The 20,773-nt window shown below is 48.3% G+C and overlaps 1 protein-coding gene across 8 annotated transcripts in view; it reads right to left on the bottom strand.

Moving 5' to 3' along the window:
• TIAM1 (T-cell lymphoma invasion and metastasis 1) overlaps positions 1-20,773 on the bottom strand; it is a 461,256-nt gene that overhangs the window by 139,669 nt on the left and 300,814 nt on the right. For all 8 annotated transcript variants that reach the window (XM_021070904.1, XM_021070903.1, XM_021070906.1 and 5 more), the window contains 2 exons: positions 19,053-20,026; positions 3,875-4,322 (listed from right to left, as the gene is read on the bottom strand). In XM_021070904.1, coding sequence (XP_020926563.1) covers positions 3,875-4,322; positions 19,053-20,015 — 1,411 coding nt within the window. In that variant the 5' untranslated portion in view covers positions 20,016-20,026. The remainder of the gene's footprint in view (positions 1-3,874; positions 4,323-19,052; positions 20,027-20,773) is intronic.

A 20,773-nucleotide genomic window follows, 5' to 3' on the forward strand; every position in this document is an offset into this window, starting at 1 on the left:
CCCTCACGAACATACCGGAAGAAGACGGCCCTCTACAAGTCCAAGGGTGAAACCTCGGAAAACATCCACCCTGCCGACACGTTGACCTCAGACTTCGAGGTTCCAATCCTGGGAGAAAATAAAAGTCCTTTTGTTTAAGCCCCCAGACCGTGGCACTTTATCAGAGCAGCCCTAATACAGGATCTACTACAGGGCTCCGCCTGAGAACTGGCAGGTCTAGAGAAAACGGAGGAAGTGCCTCAAGTGACTGTGATGCAGGTGCTCTTCTGATCGGGTGGCTCAAACCTCAGCTCTAGGAGTTCCTGCGGTGGTGCAGCGGAAACGAATCTGACGAGGAACCATGAGGTTGCAGGTTCGATCCCTGGCCTCGCTCAGTGGGCTAAGGATCTGGTGTTGCTGTGAGCTATGGTGTAGGTCACAGATGCGGCTCCGATCCAGCGTTGCTATGGCCATGGCGTAGGCTGGCAGCGGTAGCTCCAATTCAACCCCTAGCCTGGGAACTTCTATATGCCATGGGTGCAGCCCTAAGAAGAAAAAAGAAAAGAAACAAAACAAAACTCAGCTCTAACTGATAGGATGAAGGATAGGATGGGCTGCTAAAGGGAACAGAGGCTACAGTGTCGACAGGTGTAGATATTGGGGGGTGGAGCAAGAGGCGGAAGGAGGAGCTTACCCTTGATCCTACCTCATCCCACCCCCAACAGCAGAGCAGCAGGCATGACCCCAGGCCCCTCAGACATGCCCTCTAGGGCCTCCAAATTAAGCCAAAGCAGGTCCTGCAGGAGAAAAAACAGTAGCAGTTCCCTAAAATGCTCCCTCGGGATGAACACCTGTTTTACAAGCAGAACCACGACACCAAATAGCCTTTTCCCAACTCACATTGGAAAACAAAAAGGCAAGCATGCTGCGTGTGTGGGTGAACTGATAGAATTTGCTCAAATTTAAGGTTCCTATTTCACATCTGTGCTCACAATTGACTATACACTTGATATAGGCTATAACAAGGTATTTGTTCAAGCAAAGAAAGTAAAATTTACAGTGTAATATCAAGACTTCCTGCGGTTTTCCACAGAAGATACTATGGTTGCCAGAATTCCGAATCTGTTCAAACTTTGAAACCACGGAGGCAGACTTTCAGAATGAGAAAAGAACATGAGTACGAAGCCAATTCTTCCTAAGACATCCTTAAAAGTGGAGCAACAAGATGCAATAACCCAGCAAGTCTTAAAAACTGGATATGGGAGTTCCCGTTGTGGCGCAGTGGTTAACGAATCTGACTAGGAACCATGAGGTTGCAGGTTCAATCCCTGCCCTTGCTCAGTGGGTTAACGATCCGGTGTTGTGTGAGCTATGGTGTAGGTTGCAGACACGGCTAGGATCCAGTGTTGCTGTGGCTCTGGCGTAGGCCGGTGGCTACAGCTCCCATTCGACCCCTAGTCTGGGAATCTCCATATGCCGCAGGAGTGGCCCAAGAAATAGCAAAAAGGCAAAAAAAAAAAAAAAAAAAAAAAAACTGGATGTGGAGTTCCCACTGTGGCTCAGCGGTAACAAACTGGACTAGCATCCATAAGGACACAGGTTCAACCCCTGGCTCTGCTCACTGGGTTAAGGATCCAGTGTTGCCATGAGCTGCAGTGTAGGTCACAGACACGACTTAGATCCCACGCAGCTCTGATTTTACCCCTAGCCTGGAAACTTCCATGTGCCGCAGGTGTGGCCCTAAAGACAAAAGAAAAAAAAAAAAAAATTGGACGTGAAGAGAAAGATAGCATCCCACCCTAAAAATGCAGCAACTTTAGACACACAGGCCACTGGCAGTAGGGAAGCTGCCCTGCACTAGCTAACACGGGAACAGAGTCCTCTATGGGACTGTTGGTTGCTCCCTAATACATACACCCCCACTTTCTTCTGCAGTAATAGAAACCCCAGTGCTCAGCTGGTTCCCTTCCTGCCTCCCTTGCAGCTAGGTCATCTCTGGCCAATGGAACGGAAGCAGAAGAGATACAGGCAACTTCCAGGCAGTACGCTCCGTGTAGAGGGATACGCCCTCCGCTTCCCCATTTTTCCACTGGAATGAGGACCCACCAGGGAGCTGTCTTGTTCACACAGACTAATGTAATGCTCTAGGGACACTTTAGCAACAAGACAAAGGGCCCCTCGGCTTCTGGATGACTTCATAGGAGTCACCCCAGCACCCTTAGATGGTCCACCTCTGCTGGGTGGGAGGGAAATAAAGTTCTCTCTTGTCTGAGGCATTGTCACTGGGGGTCTCTGCGACACGCAGTGAGACCAAAGTGTAATTAACATGCTCCCTTTCTGCTCAGCCAGGTATTGAAGCAACAGTCCACTCAAGCCCTGCCTGTCCCTGGGGGGTTGGCCCACACATCACTGCTCAAGGCTGTTCTGTGCCTCCAGGTTCAGATGTTCCACACCAGCCCTGGCTGGTGAAAGACCAGTATCAGATGGTGTCATGGGGGCATCACACCAGGTAAGCCCAGGGTGCTTCCTCCTGGACCTGAACTTTGTGCCTATTAACCTATCAAACCTTTCTCACCATATACTAACCCTGCTTCAAATCCAGCTTATGTCCAAGATTCCAAGTAGGCTTGAGAAGTGGTGTTCTCTTTAAGACAGCTGACAAATGTGTTACAATTTTCATGCTACCAAGACATACCCATACATGTGCAAAAATACACATACATACTTCTGAAATGTACGCACAACAGGAATAAAGAGCAACACAGAAAAGTATTATGCTTACTTAATGAAAAGGTAGGGATACACACATGCTTGTAAATAGCTACACACACACACACAAATATTTTAAAGAGTGACTGTAAAGCAGTAACTTTTCAGAAACATATGATGGTGCAGGCAATTTCATTAAGCAGTGGACTGAACCCTATGAAATTAGCAATAGTCTTGCCATTTTTTTTTTTTTTACACCCCAAGTGGCAATTTCCTAGGATTCAAACTAGTGATTTCCCCTCCCAAAACAAGTCGGTTCGGGAGGCACATTTGTTTGAATGATTCCAAAAATTTTTTTTTTTGGAACTCAAGTTTTGAAACTGTCATCAGAACCAGCTGTACATATGGGAAAACAAGACACAAGAGGCTCCAATAGCTTAACTGTGAAAAAGTAAAGAAAATAAAACAACATTGGTAGGAAAGGGAAACGGGGACTGACGAATCACGGGACATAAGGGCTCAGTTAAGTAAGATAATTACCATCTAGAGATGTGCCCTTCCACCGTGTACTCTCATGCACCCCTTAAAAATGTGGTAAGAGGGTAGATCTCACCGTAAGTTGTTCTTTTTGTTTGTTTTCTTTGTTGCTGTTCCCAGGGTAGGGGTCCAATTGGAGCTACAGCTGACAGCCTATGCCACAGCCACAACTCAGTCTGCGACCTATACCACAGTTCACGGCACCGCAGGATCCTTAACCCCCTAAGTGAGGCCAGGAATCGAACCTGCATCCTCATGCATGCTAGGCAGATCCGTTTCTATTGAGCCACCATGGGAACTACGTCTTTTGTCATTGCTTTGTTTTGCCTTTTTTGGCCACCCTGGCCAGGGATCAGATCTGAGCCGCAGCTGCAACCTACACCACCCCTGCTGCAATGCCAGATCCTTTAACCCACTGGGCTGGGCCAGGGATCGAACTTGCATCCCAGTGTTCCAGAGACACGGCAGATCCTGTTGCTCCGCAGAGGGAACTCCTCATGATAAGTATTCTTACCACGGTAAAATAACACTTTTTTTTTTGAAATTAGCATGAAACAGAAATTCCAGGTAATTAAAAAACACCTGCACAGGTGCACCACAAAGGAGAGGGCGTCATCAGCACTGCCAAGAAGGATGCTCCCTTTCTTACCTTTCAAGGACACCCAGTAGTGCTTCCACTTCCTCCGGGTGGCCGACTCCACCTTCTTGTTCTTCTTGTGCACCAGGAAGTTCTTGACAGCCAGGGCTCCGGCCTTGCGCACAGTGCCCTGGGTGGCCGTGAGCAGGATGTCGGACTGCCCAGGGGAGCTCAGGGTCCCGCTGCTCTGCTCGTCGCTGTGCGCAGAGCCGGCCTCCTCCAGGCTCTCGCTGTTGGTGGTGCTCATCTCCAGCTCCCGGCGGAAGTTCTCATACACCCCCTGGCGGGCCGCATCCCCGGTGGAGCTGCTGCCGCTGTCACTGCCCACAAAAGCGCGGCCGGTGGGGGGCGAGTAGCTGGAGTTGGTGGCATTGGATCGCCTGGACAGGAGGTCCGTGTCAGTGGTGGCCCCTTCGATCCCACTGTCGGCAAACTCGCTACCCTCGCCCACGTTAACATCCTTGAGAGCAGACAGGGGGAAAAAAGAAAGACATGCATCACGTAGGGAAGTTAGCCAGGCGCTCCTGTCCAGCCAGCCAGGGGTGTGTCGCTGCAGGCGACCCACAGAGCATCACTGCTGCCGACCCCTCCTGGACCAATTACTCCTCAGCCCCCTGACCCGAACAAACCCAACTTGCCTGCAGAGCCGCTCCAGAAAACCATTAAGCCGACCCAGCATGAATGCAAACGATTTGGAATGTACAAGAAACATTTTTAAAAAGGAAAAAAAAAAAAAAAAAAAGCAAGGCATGTTTCAAAGACCTTATCATTATCTGACTTAGATAATTAAGTAATTGGCACATCAGCTCTGAGATTCTCCCACCACCCTGCAGAGCAAGCTCGGTGCCCTCACCCTCATCAGTCTGCCTGGAGCTCCGGGAAATTCTGCAGGCTGATTAGTTAGTTGTTCCGGAGGCAGGGGGTTCTGATGTTCCAATGGATAACGAGGTCTTTACAGCTGATCCTTTTTTGTTTTTTTAAATAAAGGTCCCAGTTAGAGGAGCTTATTTTATGACCTGGTGACTAACAAGATAGCTAGTACAGCACCTCACCCACTCACCCAGCAAGGACCCACAGCCCAGGAGCAGGGCAGAGTTCTCAAGCTCCAATCAGCTTCACTTCTTGAAAACAAGCAGCCTCTTGCTCCACATGGAGCTAAATAAGTCTGTGGGGCCCACAGCTCCGAGGCAGGCTCTCCAATTTCCTTCTCCTTTCAAAGCCGGGATGCTAGGAGCCCAAAGCAAGCTACGCACTGCCCCCGGGGCCAAGTGACAGCTTGGGGCAACTGCCAAGATGCTGGGGGGGGGGGGGTCAGTTCCCAGTTTAAAAACATTTGGAATTTCCAAAGCGCTGCGCAAATGTTCTGGTGCTGGACATTTCCAGGACACAGAAAGATTCTTCCATCAGAATCTTAATCGCTCGGAAGTGCTAAAGGCATTTCCATAAACAATAATTAAATAATGGTCATAATATGGGAACGTAATGACAGCACTCCTGGACCTGACAGCTCAACAGTCGGGGGAGGGGGATGAGATATTCGACTGGTTTTTCTCAGGGGGAAAGAATGGGAACGTGAGTCTGACATAGGGACGAAGTCGAAAAGTATTAGGGGGTTTGGGGGCTTAACCACTTTTTGAGCCTTTAGACTCATAAAGAGTTAATGATGATTTGAAAACGTAAAAACTAACAGGATATTCCGATCGCCACATACACGACTGCTGTGCGCTCAAGTCTTTGCTGGGACGCGATGGGGCAGCATGAACTAAGCCACAGACTCCCACGGCCCTGCGCGGGGCCCGCACAGGTGTTGTGCCCTCATCGCTGCCCATCTCCCTCCGTCAGTTCCAAGCTGGGGCCCTCAGAGTTCACTTTCATCATGAACAGATCCTAAGATGGGCAGAGCCAGATAGGAAAACCAGCAAAGGAGACAGAAAGACAAACACTGTGTGATTCACTTCTACGTGGAATGTCAACATGTTTAAATTCATAGAACCAAAGAGTAGAAGGCTGTTTGCCAGACGCTAGGGACGGGGGAGACAGGGAGACATTGGTCAAAACGTACAAACCCCTCCATTCTAAGGTGAATAAGTCCTGGGGATTCAATATACAGCATGAGCAGGTCTAGTAATTACACTGAACTACGTACCTGAAATTTGCTAGGAGAGTAGATTGCAACTGGGGAGGGATGGAAGGGATGGAGGGAGGGGGGAAGGGAGGAAAAAGAAAGAAAAAAGAGAAAGGGAGAAAAAGATAAAGAAAGGGAGGGAGAAGGAAGGAAGGAAGGAGAAAGAAAGAAAGAGAGAGAGAGAGAGAGAAAGAAAGAAAGAAAGAAAGAAAGAAAGAAAGAAAGAAAGAAAGAAAGAAAAAAAAGAAAGAAAGAAAGAAAGAAAGAGAAAGAAAGAAAAGGAAAAAGAAAGAAAGGAGAGAGAAAGAAAGAGGAAGGAAAGAAGAGAAAGAAAGAAAGAAAAAGAAAAGAAGGAAGAAAGAAAAAAGAGAGAGAAAAAGAAAGAATGAAAAAAAGCAAGAAGGAAGGAAAAGGGTAATTACGTGAGCCACAGATGCGTTACTTAACTCGATTGGGGTAATCATTTCACAATACAGACATATATTAAATCACCACATTGTACACCTTCCAAAAAACCCACAACAAGGAGCACAAGGGTGAAAAGGGCAGAAAAACAGTAACTGGACAGTGGACAAACCTGGCAAATACCACTTCAGCCAGGCACTCAAGGTTAACTGGGCGCGGGATATACAGGAACCTCTCTCTACTCTCTTTGCAACGTTTATGTCATTCTAAAGCGGTTCTAAAATTACAAGCTGCTTTTTAAAAAAGAAAACAGAAGAAATAAGAAGGAAGAGGTAATAAGGGAGGTGGTAGCAGGAAATGGTTAAGCAAGTCTCTAAGGACCAACTCCTTTCCAATGACGTTTAGGTCCCCAGGACTTAGAGGGACTTTAGAGGGTGAAAGAAACCTTGGACGTGGCTCTGACGCTGACCCCGTGATGAGCAGTCCCATTACTTTGCCATCTGCTGTTCTGCCTATTTCCTGCCATAAAAAGTCATCAAGGACCCAGATCCAAGAGGCAAAAACCCTCTGTGTGAACTGGAGATTATCAACCCACACTATCAACTCGCATTTCTCCTCGGCAAGGACATTAACCATTCTCTTTTGATAAAAGACAATCAGTGATTGGCCATCACTAATTATTCAAGATAACCATGGATGGTGGGAGATGGGGAGTCAGTGTGCCTTTCCCCAACTCTGGGATTCATTTGCACATCTCAGCCCTCCTCTGGAAGAAGTGACAAAATCAGCTATAAACTCGCCTCAAAAATGAAAAAAGATGAGCTGCTTCTCTCTAAGACAGGGAAACGCAGGCTACAAAGGTAACCTCCCTCATTCAGAAGAGAAAGACTTCAGAACCAAGAAAGGAGAGCATTGACTCCAGGCATTTTACAACCCCCAGAGCGCTACGACAGAAAGGAACCTTGCAAAACCATCCTATCATTAACGCACAGGGATGCTGAGGCTCAGAAAGTCACAAGCCTCGTGGGCGCCATATTGGAGGTTGGAAGTTCCATCTACCTTGTCCACTCTCACAAGACGGCCTCATGGCTCAGCTGCAGGCAGCACTTGATCGGATCCCATCTCAACAGTCAGCTCCATGCCTTCCCCTTTGTTTTACCAGCCATGCCTCTGGTAGGTTTACCAACAAACAGACTGACTGTTCATCCATGGCCTTGACTTTCCTGGCAAAGGGCTCAAACCCAAAAGGGACAGAAAGGGGAAGGAGGAGATGAAAGAAGACGAGGGAAAGACAGGCAAAGACCAGAGAGGCACACCTCTACACAGTCTACTGCGTCCCCACAAACCATGAACCCCTTTACAGAATGCCCTGATGTGACTACTGAAACTAAGAGTTAAGGCTGCCATAGACACTCACCTCTTTGTCAGACTTGATCATGTGCTCATGCCAACTGATGCTACCACCTTGTAATGGCCCAGGTTGTGTGTGCTCGACTCTCGGACAGCCCCTAAACTGAGCAAAGAGGTGATCCCTCCAGGTAAGAGGCGGCCTTGCCCCAGCTGAGATGGCACACTTTGGGAGCGTAACTGCTGAGGAATGCTCCCCATCTATGAGCCACCATCGGCTCCACCTTGTCTCCACAAGTGGTTAAGCAGGCTCAGTGGTACACATCCCCCTCAACTGATATGTGACCCAGCCTGTCGGGAGACAGAGGCTGACTGCCCAGACCCAGCCTCTATTTGGTCATGAAGCTTGGGATGCCCCAAATACCCAGGAGTCCTTGCTCTAGCCTCATGGGAAATGATTGTCCACTGAGCCAGAGGCATTACTCAACACTTGAAGAGTCAGTGGGACTCCACGTCCCCTACACCAGCCTTCTCCAACGTCAGTGTGGGAAAAAGCCATCTATTGCAGGGCTGTTTTATCCAGATGTCCAAGGGCCACACGAGAATTACAAAGTTTAGAGGTCTCAGAATCTCTAGGACAAACCAAAGCCAGAGACACTGACATGGAGGTTCTAGAAAAACCACTCTGAGTCTGCAAACCCAATGCCCATCCATCCTTCCAAATGCCAGGAAGCATACCACTGTCCTGTGGTTTGCGACAGCTCAGAAGAAAGACGGCATCACTGCGATGCAAACATTCCTGGTGCATCTTTCCGAAGGGCTCCTCCTCCTACCCACGTCCATCTTGAGGATACTTCACACCCGAGAAACCTGATTCTCCTCATATTCTAAAGTCCCTGCCTGTGAACCTCCCCACTCTTCCAGCAGCAAGAAGTGCAGACCATCAAGCCCAAGGAAGAGTCCCACGGGAGCCCAGCAGCCTTTATGGCAAAGGCAAAGTATGTCCCTTCCGACCTCGTTAGACATCTAAGCATATGATGGGTCCTAGCATATTTAACCAAATACTGAAATTTAACCCAAAAGTCAGAGGAGATCAAGGGCAAGGATAAGATTCTAGCTAGTCAGAGAAGTAACTCCCAACATGGTGCATGATCTGCTCAGCGATTTCCTGAAAACGGCTCAAAAACAAACTCTCCACGTTAGAACTGCTCCATTGAGAGGCTTCCGATTATAAACAACATTCATGGAATACAGAGGCTCTTAAATGCTGCTCGTCTTGGACAAATCCCCCCAAGCTAGATTTTTAGAGCACTCACCAGTTTCCATTCCACTGGCAGTTTCCCAGCGGGAACATATGCACTTTGCTATTGGATGTACAAGTGGCCAGCTGTGGCCCCAAACATCCAACAGCTGCTAGGCAAGAGTTTTCGCAGTCATTTTAGCTGGGCAACAAATGCTGAAATGCACTTTGGTCCTAAAGTGGAGGAAGCAAGAAGCAAATCCAAAGCCTGCTTTCACTGCCTTGAAAACTGGAGGGTCACCCAGTATGAATGTGGGCTAATGACACATTGTGGCATGGTTCGAGTTGTTTCCACAGGGGACTCAAATATTCTAAGGGAGAGGTTGGCTGTGCTAAGGATGTGTGAACACAATTCTGAAAAGGCAATTAGCCACCAAGTTCAAGGTCGCTGGGACAAGTCGGGGCCTAGAAGGATCAATGGGCCACTTGTACTTTTAAGTCAAATGCAATTATAAATGGTGATGTTGGTCCCTTTATTTAATGTCCCTGATGAACCCAGCTTGGTTTTCATACACCTGTAGAGGGAAGGTAAACACAGCAGAAGAAAGATCACTGAATTTCAGGTGCAGGGAGGAGATTCTGACCGGCAGAAGCCTTGGCTTAGAACAATTCTGCCTTATTAAATTTTAAAATAGTCCCCCTATGGTTGATCATCTTCTTATTCCCCAAATCTAAGTACCCCCCCTCCCCCAACACATACCCAGGAACACCATCTCTGGTTTTAATGTTCTCTCCTTGGTGTACTCAATATACTCTAAGTATACCCGCCCTTGGTAATCTCAGTATAGCAAATATTATTTCTAGGTGAGTTACTTGGAACCGATCTGTGCCTCAGTTGCCTGACCTGTGTAATGGGTCAGCAAGAATATCTACTCTGTAAGACATCCTGCAAGAAGTGAAATTGACTTCACACAAGTTTCTAGAACCATGCCCTAAACAAGCATGTTAACTATAATTAAGTCCATCCTCAGCCCAAGAAGAGGACACTGTGTGACCACAGGGTCCACACTTACTACTGTTTTGCACCAACATGGAAAGGAGGGCCCTGCTGAGGAACTTGGGGAAAAACAAAGTCTCATGGGAAAAACGAAGAAGCAGACCATGGCTGGTGTCAGCCAACGCAGTCCCTCTGAATTATTTTCATATTCACAAAACTGCACAATAAACTAGGAAAATGATGTTTTCTATGTGGTGAGTAACTGCTAGACACTGTTCCTAATAATTGCCATTCTTTCTTTTTTTTAATGGCCACACCCATGGCATATGTACGTTCCCGGGCCAGGGACTGACTCTGAGCTGTAGCTGTAGCAATTGCAGGATTCTTTAACCCACTGTGCCCGGCCAGGGATCGAACCCGAGCCTCCGCAGCAACCAGAGCCATTGCAGGATTCTTAACTTGGCAACTGTCAGATTCTTAACCCACGGCGCCACAGTGGGGACTCCATAATTGCCATTCTTGATTTATAGAAATATTGCAGTATTGGTTTTGCATCACTGTAAGGTTACCCCCTCCCCCTGCCCCTCTACACAAATGTCCGGTGCCTTTTTGAATTTTTGATTCGAAAGCTTGTAAATCTGGCTTCCTGGGCCTCCCACTATTAGATCCTTTATACATGCCCAGCTCCCTTTGAGGCATTTCTAAAGACCGGCTCGATTTCCCTCTTCCTCCTTCCCCAAGGCAAAATCTCCATGCCCTTTTAAGTTTCCAACACCCAGTCCCATCCTCTCTAATGACTGCCAACGGGAGTGACTCAAAAAATTTCTCTCAGCTACAACTGAGGAACTGAAATTCTTACTGCTGCCTAAAAAGGGACGCAGAAGAAAGTTGGCAAGTGCTTGAAATGTTGGTTGCTTCAGGTGACTCCAGACTGGAGGGAGCCCTGTGTCTATGAATGAATCATCTTCTCTCCTTTCATCTGTGTGTTTTTTTCCTCCCCTTCTTTTGGCCGAGGCGTGCAGCGGCTTGACATGGGATCTCAGTTCCCAGCCCAGGGATTGAACCTCGGCTGCAGCCGTGAAAGCGCCCCTGGACCACCAGGGAACCCCGGCACCTGTTTTTCTCTGTGTGTGCCTCGAATCTTGTCATCACCCTTCCCCTCCCCACCCCACCCTCTCAGGATATATCATATCTCCAGTCCTTCTACTTCTTTCCTAGTGCCACATCCCTGGTTTAGCCACAAACTCTCTCTTCTAATTGCCTGCCTTCCATCCATCCATCCTGCCCACCACCGCTGCATTAAGTCTCCCAGGAGCAAGGAGATAGGCTCCTGAAACTGTCAATCAAGGGCCTCTACCAACGTCCAGCCTTAGCCCTGCATCTTTGGATGCACGTGGCCACCAGTGAAAGGGAAGAACGCATTCCAGCGCGAGCGTCCATCCCTCTTGTTCCCGGAATACTTAGCCTTCAAGGCTCAGTTCAAGTCCCTCGTTTCCGCAGGTAGAAGCCTTCTCCTTCCCTCCTCCACTCCCTAAGCAACTTCTCTGCAGCATCCCCTTTCCCACCCCAGCTCTGCTCCAGTCCCTCCTCCTTCTCTGTTCTTTTGCAAACATGCAGGGCACACGCCCACCCTCCAAATCAATGCCCAACCCCCGTCTCCCCTTCATATCCCTACCCAGGTCTGACTTCTCCAGGGGGCAGTCCTGACCCCTGATCCAGAACTGCCACCCCTTCTCCCCCGGCCACCAGATCTTTCTCACCTTGCTCTCTTTTGCCCACAGCATGTCATGTACATGTTAGGTTAATTGTTTTTTGCAGACACACCCCAACCTCACCCCAACTAGCTCCAGGAGCTCAGGGATCTTTTTTGATGCATCCCAAGCACCAGGAATAGTGCCTGGCATGGCGTAGGCACTTCAAACAAAAACACTGCTGAACAACTTAACTGCTGTTCGTTTTGCACCCTCCTCTCAAAACAAGAACGCCGTCTCTCATGGAATCCATTTTAGTTTGATTTAAAGGTCTAGTCATTTCCAGGCTCAGTTCAGGCTCAACTCCAGCTGAAGTCACGAATGAATCTTAACTGTACAGCTTGCTTTTGCAATCCTCCAGCCATCCAGGTTTATGATGTCTTTTATGGAGACAACCCAAGTTCATTTACATGGATTTTTCTTTCATCTTTTTAAAAGGAGAGAAAGTGAGAAAGACATATTGGGCTGTTTTATGACCTGAACTAGATATTCCGTCAAGGGGAAGTTCAAAGCAAACTGGGCCCCAATGGCATACCGAAAAGCCCGGGACGGGGCTGGGGGTGGGGGGTGTTTTTTCCTACATTCTGCCCTGGGCCCTGTGGGGATGCTCTGGGGCTACACGGCAGGCTGGCTGGGAGGACTCCAGGCCCCTGATCCCAGCCCTTTATCCTCCTCAGTCATGCCAGGAAACCAGGGGTCACACATTATTAGGGGACACAATTTATGTCGAGGGACACACAGATTCTCCTCAACTCAAGAGATGAACTAAGACTGTGATCTTCCCCAACCCATGACAGCCTCAATAAGCACCTCTCCAAGTGTGGACCAGGGCTCCTGAAATAATTTCAGGGGGCCCCTAAAGCCCTTTCCAGCTACCTGTCTGAAGCTAGGTTTTCTTCATATAGTCTAACCAAAACAGCCTATTGCAAGACTGAACGCAGAAGCAGATATGAAAATCTAGCATCTTCTGTTAAGCCAGAAATTGTAGAGATTTGCAAAAACACAAAACAATACCCTTCTTCTCACTCTTTTTTTTTTTTTTTAATATTGGAAAATGAAGTGGGTTTTTTTTTTTTGTCGCACCCACAGGATGTAGAAGTTCCCGGGCAGGGATCAAACCTGCACCACAGCAGCAACCAGAGCCACGGCGGTGACAATGCCAGGTCCTTAGCCCACTGAGCCACCAGGGAACTCCTAAGGATTTTAAAAATAAAGTTATTTAGGTGAACATGTAATGGGTTTATTGCTGCTATTTTTACCACCTTTTTGGTGCACTTGCAGTATATGGAAATTCCCGGGCCAGGGATCAAATCCAAGCCAAAGCTACAACAGAGCCTTAACCCACACTGCACTGGGCCAGGGATGGAACCAGTAATACCACAGAGACAAGCCAGATCATGAACCCATTGTGCTAAAGTGGGAACTCCTACTGCTATTTTAAAATGAATTAACAAGTATTTTTTTATATTTCTGTTTCAACTTCTAACGTGATAAATATTTACAGCCATAACACACATGAACAGAAGCCCTTTGGCATCTGTGACTCTTTTTAAGTGTAAAAAGGAGTCTGAGCACCGCTAATATAAGCCATCTCTCAGCTACCTACTCATCCGCCCACTCCCCCAAAAGAAGCTCTTGGCAAGGGAGATGGACATTCATGCTGAAAACGGATGGGCCATTTTTCAAAATAAATATCTCACTGCTTAACTTACGTGCCAGAAAAAGAACGACCAAAAGGAAAGCAAACAAGAAGCATCGAACAGGAGAAGGCAAGAAAGAGAGGTGGTTTTTTTAATGGATTTAGATATGAAAATATATTATTTCATGAAGAATAACCAGAAGCTGCTTGACGGACCTTAGAGGAACCATGGATCCCCTGACAGGATATGCAGAAGGGTGGTCCCTGTATTGATCCTAAAAGATCCAAATCTTTCATCTGACTCTCAAAGGGATCTGAGGCCAAAGGTTAAAAATCTCTTGGCTGTGGAGTTCCCGTCGTGGTGCAGTGGTTAACGAATCCGACTAGGAACCATGAGGTCGCGGGTTCGGTCCCTGCCCTTGCTCAGTGGGTTAACGATCCGGCGTTGCCGTGAGCTGTGGTGTAGGTTGCAGACGCGGCTCGGATCCCGCGTTGCTGTGGCTCTGGTGTAGGCCGGTGGCTACAGCTCCGATTCAACCCTAGCCTGAGAACCTCCATATGCCGCGGAAGCGGCCCAAGAGATAGCAACAACAACAAAAGACAAAAAAAAAAAAAAAAAAAATCTTTTGGCTGTGATGTCAATTCTCAGCTCAGGGAACATACTTACTCCTTGAGCCGTTTAAGCTATGAGTAAAACAAAACAAAAATTTAAAAATCAACACAATCTTGGAGTTCCCGTTGTAGCGCAGAGGTAACAAACCCGACTAGGAACCATGAGGATGCAGGTTCAATCCCTGGCCCCGCTCACTGGGTTAAGGATTCAGCATTGCTATGAGCTATGGTGTAGGTCACAGATGTGGCTCAGATCCAGGGTTGCTGTGGCTGTGGCACAGGCTGGCAGCTGCAGCTCCAATTCAACCCCTAACCTGGGAACTTCTGTATGCTGCAAGTGCGACCCTAAAAAGCAACAACAACAACAACAAAATCAACGCAATCCTTATATGAACTCGAGATCTCCTTCTCATCATGTTACTCCCTTTGTCTTGCTGAAATCACCAAGCAAGAAAGTCATCAAATCAAGGCTGTCTCCCCCTAAAGTTGTCTTCGGTCATTTGTCTCAGGAACCACTGTTTCAGGTCCCACTAAGGGGCCATGACTATTTTCTTTTCAGCCCACCCCTCTTTTTAGCTTCTATACCAGAATTGGGGGGGTTGATGTTAAAACCTAAGGGCCCATGAGCTGACACCTCTTTGAGCCTGGTGAGGCAGAGTGGTATGGGTTTGCTTCTGAAGAACAGCCTCTGTGGGCCAGGAGACCTGGATTTTAATCCAGTTGCAAGACCTTGTCGCCTCATCTCCTTAGATCAGCTTCCTCCCCTAAAAAGTGATGGGGTTGGAGAGAGAGATGATGGCTGGGTTAGCAACTCGAAATCAGGCAGAAATGAGTCCCCCCAGGGCCCTCAGGGGCCAGAGGCTCTGGTGGGGAGCTCTGCCTTCCCTCCAGCCCACTCCCTACTAGAGTGGCAGACACTGGACCGGCACACACACCTGACCATCAGCGCGACATCCCCGTGAGGAGCTCCAAGGGAGGCCCCCTGTCACCCTCCCAAGGCAGTGGCCCCCAGAGACACTCTCCTTGCAGCTGCTCACATTCCTTCATCTCCCAAGTGGACGAATGAAGCTCTCCTCACAAGAGCTCCAAGCCAAAGCATCCCTTTGAAACAGAGAACCATTCAATGGCCATTTTCTCTCTGCACCTCACCCACTAATGGTCTTAGAGACATGGAAGAAAGAGCTGAACTCTAGAATATTAAGCCAGGAGTCCCCTGGTGGCCTAGTCGTTAAAGGTCCAGAGCGCTCACTGCTGTGGCTCAGGTCTCTGCTGCGGTGTGGGTTCAATCCTTGGCCCAGGAACTTCCACAGGTCACGAGTGCAGCCCCCCCAAAAAAGCCAACGTTTACCATTACAACTAATGACCATGATTTATGGAGCATCCATCACGTGCGATACTATGCCGCGAGTTTTACGTTCGTCCCCACATGGGACCCTCACATTAGCCTTGCTGAAAAGGCCCTACGATCCAGGTCCGTCCAGGCAACAGGTCACAGGGTTCAAACCTGCCAGCTCAGACCTACTAGACTTCTGAAGTTCTGCTCTGCATGACACTAGGCTGCCCCCTGCTCTGTCCATGAACCATGCAAATGCCAAGAAAGTCAAGTTCAAGCCAAAAAAACCCAGGAGGTATCCATGAAATCAAGCGGCAGTCTACTTGGGACTTCAGAGAAGTCAGTACAAGCAACCTCAGCGTTAAGCAGCATGAGCAAACCCTCCCCACAGAGAAGCACGAGGTTGACTCACACAATAAAATTTTAGGCACGATGCACACACACACACACACGCGCACGTGTGCACACACACACTCAAAAACACTGAATTCAACAAAGATAATTCCTCAGCGCTTACTGTGTGTTAGACACAGAAAATGTGTCACTTTGGAAAACCTGCATGTCAACTCCGATGCCTTCCTGTTCCAGTAACAGATCCAACTACTGAACAAATAAAAAAAAAACCTGGATGAACGTTCCAGAAGCCTCTTTTGGATCATTTTCAAATAAGAAAGATGTTGTTCATGTTACTTCGGATAAAACAGACTGTCTCCCAGGCGCAGAGATCATGCCCTTGGGCCAGATGCCTGCCAGGAACGCTTTTCTGGGGAGTAAACGTGCTGACAGGACGATTATACAGATGCAATGACATGGCGAGGGCAGATGAGGAGACCTTAACGTCTAGGATCCAAACTCACTGGAGAGGGGCCCCCTGGGTCAGAAACTTTTACCAACAACAACAAAATAAAGGAAAACCGGACTTCTTTTCAAGGAAGCCTCCACGCCCACTGCCTCTTAAAATACACGCTTTGGAACATAGTGGGTTCTCAAGAAATCGCGTTGGATGAACACGCCAAACTTAGACTAGGAAGCGTGGGTGGATGGATAGTGTTGTGCATAATTCCGGGGTTTGTTTCAAGTCATTAAAGATCCTCACTCAACACGTAAAGCCGATACAAAAATAATACCTCCACTCACTTCCTAGACTCGGCAAAAGGCTTCCATGCGTGGAAGCCCATTCGGTTCTCCCAATGGCCCTGTCAGAGGCTGGGGTCCATCCCTCCGGCCAGAGAAGGAGCTGGTGATGGAGTGACTGGTCCAAGGTCAGCGGTCAGTAAGGAGCAGGTCTAGAATGCCTTTTTGGCGATGTATTCAGGACAGAGTCTATAGTGACTGTCAGGTGCCCCTTTCATGGGCCACCTGTCTCACCTGCAGCCTGACCTGCCAAGTGGCCAGTGCAGGAGGAGCCCACACAGGGGTGGCAGAAGGACCACAGGGGGGTTGTTCAGTCATTTCTATCATTATAATCTCGCTTCAGAAAAAAGATGGGTGAAAATTCAAGTAGTGCAAGATTCACGCTCACCTTCTCAAACCTCAGAATCAGGCTTTTCAACGATTTTGTCTCTAAGACATGAAATTTGAAATAAACACCAAACTACCTTGGGTCCTCCACTCACACAACATCACGAATAATAATGAAAATTACAACAACTAATAGATGGTCCCTTACTGGCAGCTTCTATCAAGTACTGGCCTTCACCTTCCACTTTCTCAAAACACTTTATTATCCCCATTGACCGATGAAGCAATTAAGGCTTCAACGGACTTAAAAATTTTGCCCCCAAGTTACTCAAGTGAGAAGAGGTGGAGCCAGGATACCTGGCTTGGACCCATCAGCAAAACCTGTCCTCTAATAGGGGAATTGAAGGGGAGGGGAGCTGCATACATACAGTGGAATATTAGTCAGCCTTTAAAAAGAAAAATAAAAAAAGGAAGGAAATTCTGACACAGGCTATAATACATGAACCTTGAGGACACTAAGCTAAGTGACATAAGCCAGGCACAAAAAGACTGCATGATTCTACATGAGTCCACTTATATGAGGGCTTTAGCATCAAATTCATTGAGACAGAAAGTAGAATGGTGGTTGCCAGGGCTGGAGAAAAAGGATTATGAAGGGCTACTGTCTCATGGGAGCAGAAATTCAGTTCTACAAGATGAAAAGAGTTCTGAAGACAAAAGGTGGTGACAGTTGCACAAAAATGGGAATGTACTTAATACCACTCAACTATAGACATCAAAATGCTCAAGAGGGGAAGTGTTATGTGTGCATTCACCACAATTAAAAATATTTAAAAAAAATAGAGAAGGTCAGACACAGACTCCTTTAACCTATATAAACGCAGAGGAATATAGAGTAAATTCTGATGACTCTTATATAGAAGTCTAGAGCAGTTTAAAAAAAAAAAGTATCCTGAGATGACTTGTATATGAGAAATTAAAATTCCAAAATAAAATTAGAAACCAGAGATCTTGAAAAGTAAAAAAAACAAAACAAAACAATAAAACCAACAATCCTGTTCTTGGGCAGGAACACAGAGCATCTAGGGCCAGTTTTCTGTGCCCTGTCCCCCAGGTTCTCCACCATCTGCCTTGTATTTAGACACCCTTCCCAAGAGATTTTAACCTCAAAATACCCATTGGACTGGCACCATCCCCTGCTGGCCAGGTCAGGGCACACCTGTTGTTTTCCAGCTGACCTCAGCGGGGTTCACGGGTCACCCTGGCGGCTGTTTTACCTTGGAAGGCAAATGGGCCCAATGTGGATTCCTGATCTGAACCAGCATCCTGCAAATGACCAACCCATCCTCAACTCAAGCCAGGACTCCTGGAACTCTGCTCCAGGGACCAGCAGGACCAGCCAAGGACTGAGGCATCGGCCGGCTGACCTGACAGGTAATTATCCTCACGTTCATTACCCTTACTAACTAAGGGAATGGATCCTCCTTTCATTAGCAAGACACATTTAGAATCTTTGAAAAATGATTTCACACCGACTCTCTCAGGCCCTAGACCCCCAAAGCAGGTACGTCAAGCATGTTTACCTCGCTGCTCAGAAGAGCAGCTAGAAGTCAGGGTTTGCTCAAGGTCAGAAACGAGTTGGCTGCAAAGCAGCAACTGGAACCCACCCGTGTTATTCCTTCCGCAACACCTCCCTCCAGAGAGAGGGCTGGCCAGCATCGCAAGGAACAGGAAATTGAAATGGCTCCTGGTTAGGCAGGAAGCCTGCCAGCCCCTGAGCGAAGCTGACAAGTGACCAGAGCCCGCCTGGAATCAAAAAGGCCTCCTCCAACAAGCTGCCCACTAACCTCTTCCCACCTGTGGCGCCCAAGACATAGGCTCCAAGAGTCCACACCCCACCATCCCCGTCTGTCCACGGGGAGGACCGCGTTAGACAGGAAGCTCAGGATAAGCAAGATGAAGAGCTGAGCTGGAGCGGTTTCCCAGGATGAACTTATCAGCTTTAATCCCACTCCTATCACATCACCCACACACACACACACACACACACATACACACACACACGCTTTCCCCCTCATCCCCACCCCTCAACCACAGAACTCTAAGAGGGGGCAAAGCGGAAAAGAGACATCTTCAGAGAAGCCGCATCGGCGGCAGCACCCACCCGACAAACCGGGTCAAAACCCCGCTAAAAGCCGGGACTCCTATAAGAGCAAAACCATGCACTTCTAGTCATGCATCATTTTTCCAAAAGAGTGAAACAGATTTCTGGCACTTTACCTGAGCTGTTTTTGCTCTTCTGCCTTGCATGCTGTTGCTATGGCTAATTTGTGGGTTGGTGGCACCTTCAGAAAGACAGTGAGATTTCCTACAGGGAAGTGTGTTATAATTACTGTACGGAAGAGCCTCTGTAGCAGCAGCTGGTGGCATCTTATGGTTTGCAAGATCGGGAATATCAGACACCAAATTCCGACAATAGCCTGCAAATTTGCTCCTCGGCCCCCCGTTTGCCGTCACCCCAGAGTTTTTCTGAGCGTACAAGTCCCCCAGCGAATTGGCACGTTGACAGGTACTGAGCTGCCGCGGACTCGCCCGGGCTTCCATCCCCCGAGCCTCCTCGCAGTCTTTCTCTTCCGCGGAACCCAAGATTTCTTCGTTGCTTGTTAAATGTTCTTGGCTCAGATCAGAGAGTGAGAATTCCAGGCTGTCCTCCCGCCAGATGTCTGCAGATTTGGAGCGTTTCTTCTTAAAGCTCGCCGTCTCCATGAAAGTGGGCCCATTGGATGTATAGGAATGCTGCCTCCTGCCTCCCTCCGCCAAATACGTAGCGTCATCCCCGTAAAGCCTGCTCTCCTCCGAGTCTGGCATGCTCTGCACAGAGGCTGCGGTGAGGACGATGCTGCTGTCTACGCTGGGAGTGACGGAAGAATCGGTATAAGACACGGGTCTCAAGCCCATATCCACTCGGTCCACCCAAATAGGGCTCCCGAAGTCCTCGAGGGTGCCTTCCTGGGAGAAGGGCTCCAGGCCATTTTCGGCCAGGGACTGAGGGATGCTGGGGGTGCTGCTGGAGCGGGTGCTCACTTCGGAGTTCCGGTGGATCACCTTCCCCGAGGAGGCGTGCCTGCTCCGCCGCGCCTTGTGCGACAGGCGCAGAGAGCGCGATGTGTGCTTGCGCCCCAGGCTGGCATGCTTTTCGCCGTAAAACTCATGCACTACATTTTGACTTTCTGCGTTTCCCATGGTTTTATGGTCTGTAGCAAAAGAAGAAAAAAAGGGGGGGGGGGGATCACTGAGTCATCAGTGGGTACCGGCAGTTAACAGAAAGAGTTCAGCACACAGGGAGGGCAGATAGCCTGGCAGGTATCATCGCACCTATATGCACCTGAAAGGTACTTGGACGCCTGCGTGGTAGCAGGTGAAAATGAACATCATCTACTGAGATTACTCATGCGGAGATGTGAAGGAAGAGCATAAATAAGATCATTAGAGAATTACCCTTTGTTCAGCAGTAGCTGGCCACTGGGCATGCCACACTGTGGCTTTCACAGAGCTGGCAATCCTTGTCTTCCTTCTGAAACTCAGTGGTTGTGTACGTAACTCTCTACTCCTATCCATAAAGTGAAAACTCTAACAAAGGACAAACCAAGGTGTGTGCCAGGTGAGTAGCTTTCTATTTGAAATTACACATTTCCAAAAACCATGCAAAATTCAGAGGAGCATTTGATAACCTCTCTCCCGCCCAGTGAATGGTTTTCTGTCTCATTCTGACTCCATGTACACGTCAGAATCAATCAAAGATGGAAACACTCAAGATGTAAGTCCAACTCTTCCTAAATCAAAGTCAGGAAGTGAAGGGGCTTTTACCTTTAATTCCACAGCATTCTGACAAACCCTGATTTGGGGGTTCGGGCAAGGGGGTGTGAAGTGGGCGGGTGGAAATGCGCAAAAAAATTAGAAACCCCCCCCCCCCCCCCCCCCCCCCGCTCTCTGCTTAGCAG

The sequence above is a fragment of the Sus scrofa genome, chromosome 13 (assembly GCF_000003025.6).
Source record: "Sus scrofa isolate TJ Tabasco breed Duroc chromosome 13, Sscrofa11.1, whole genome shotgun sequence".
NCBI lineage: Eukaryota > Metazoa > Chordata > Mammalia > Artiodactyla > Suidae > Sus > Sus scrofa.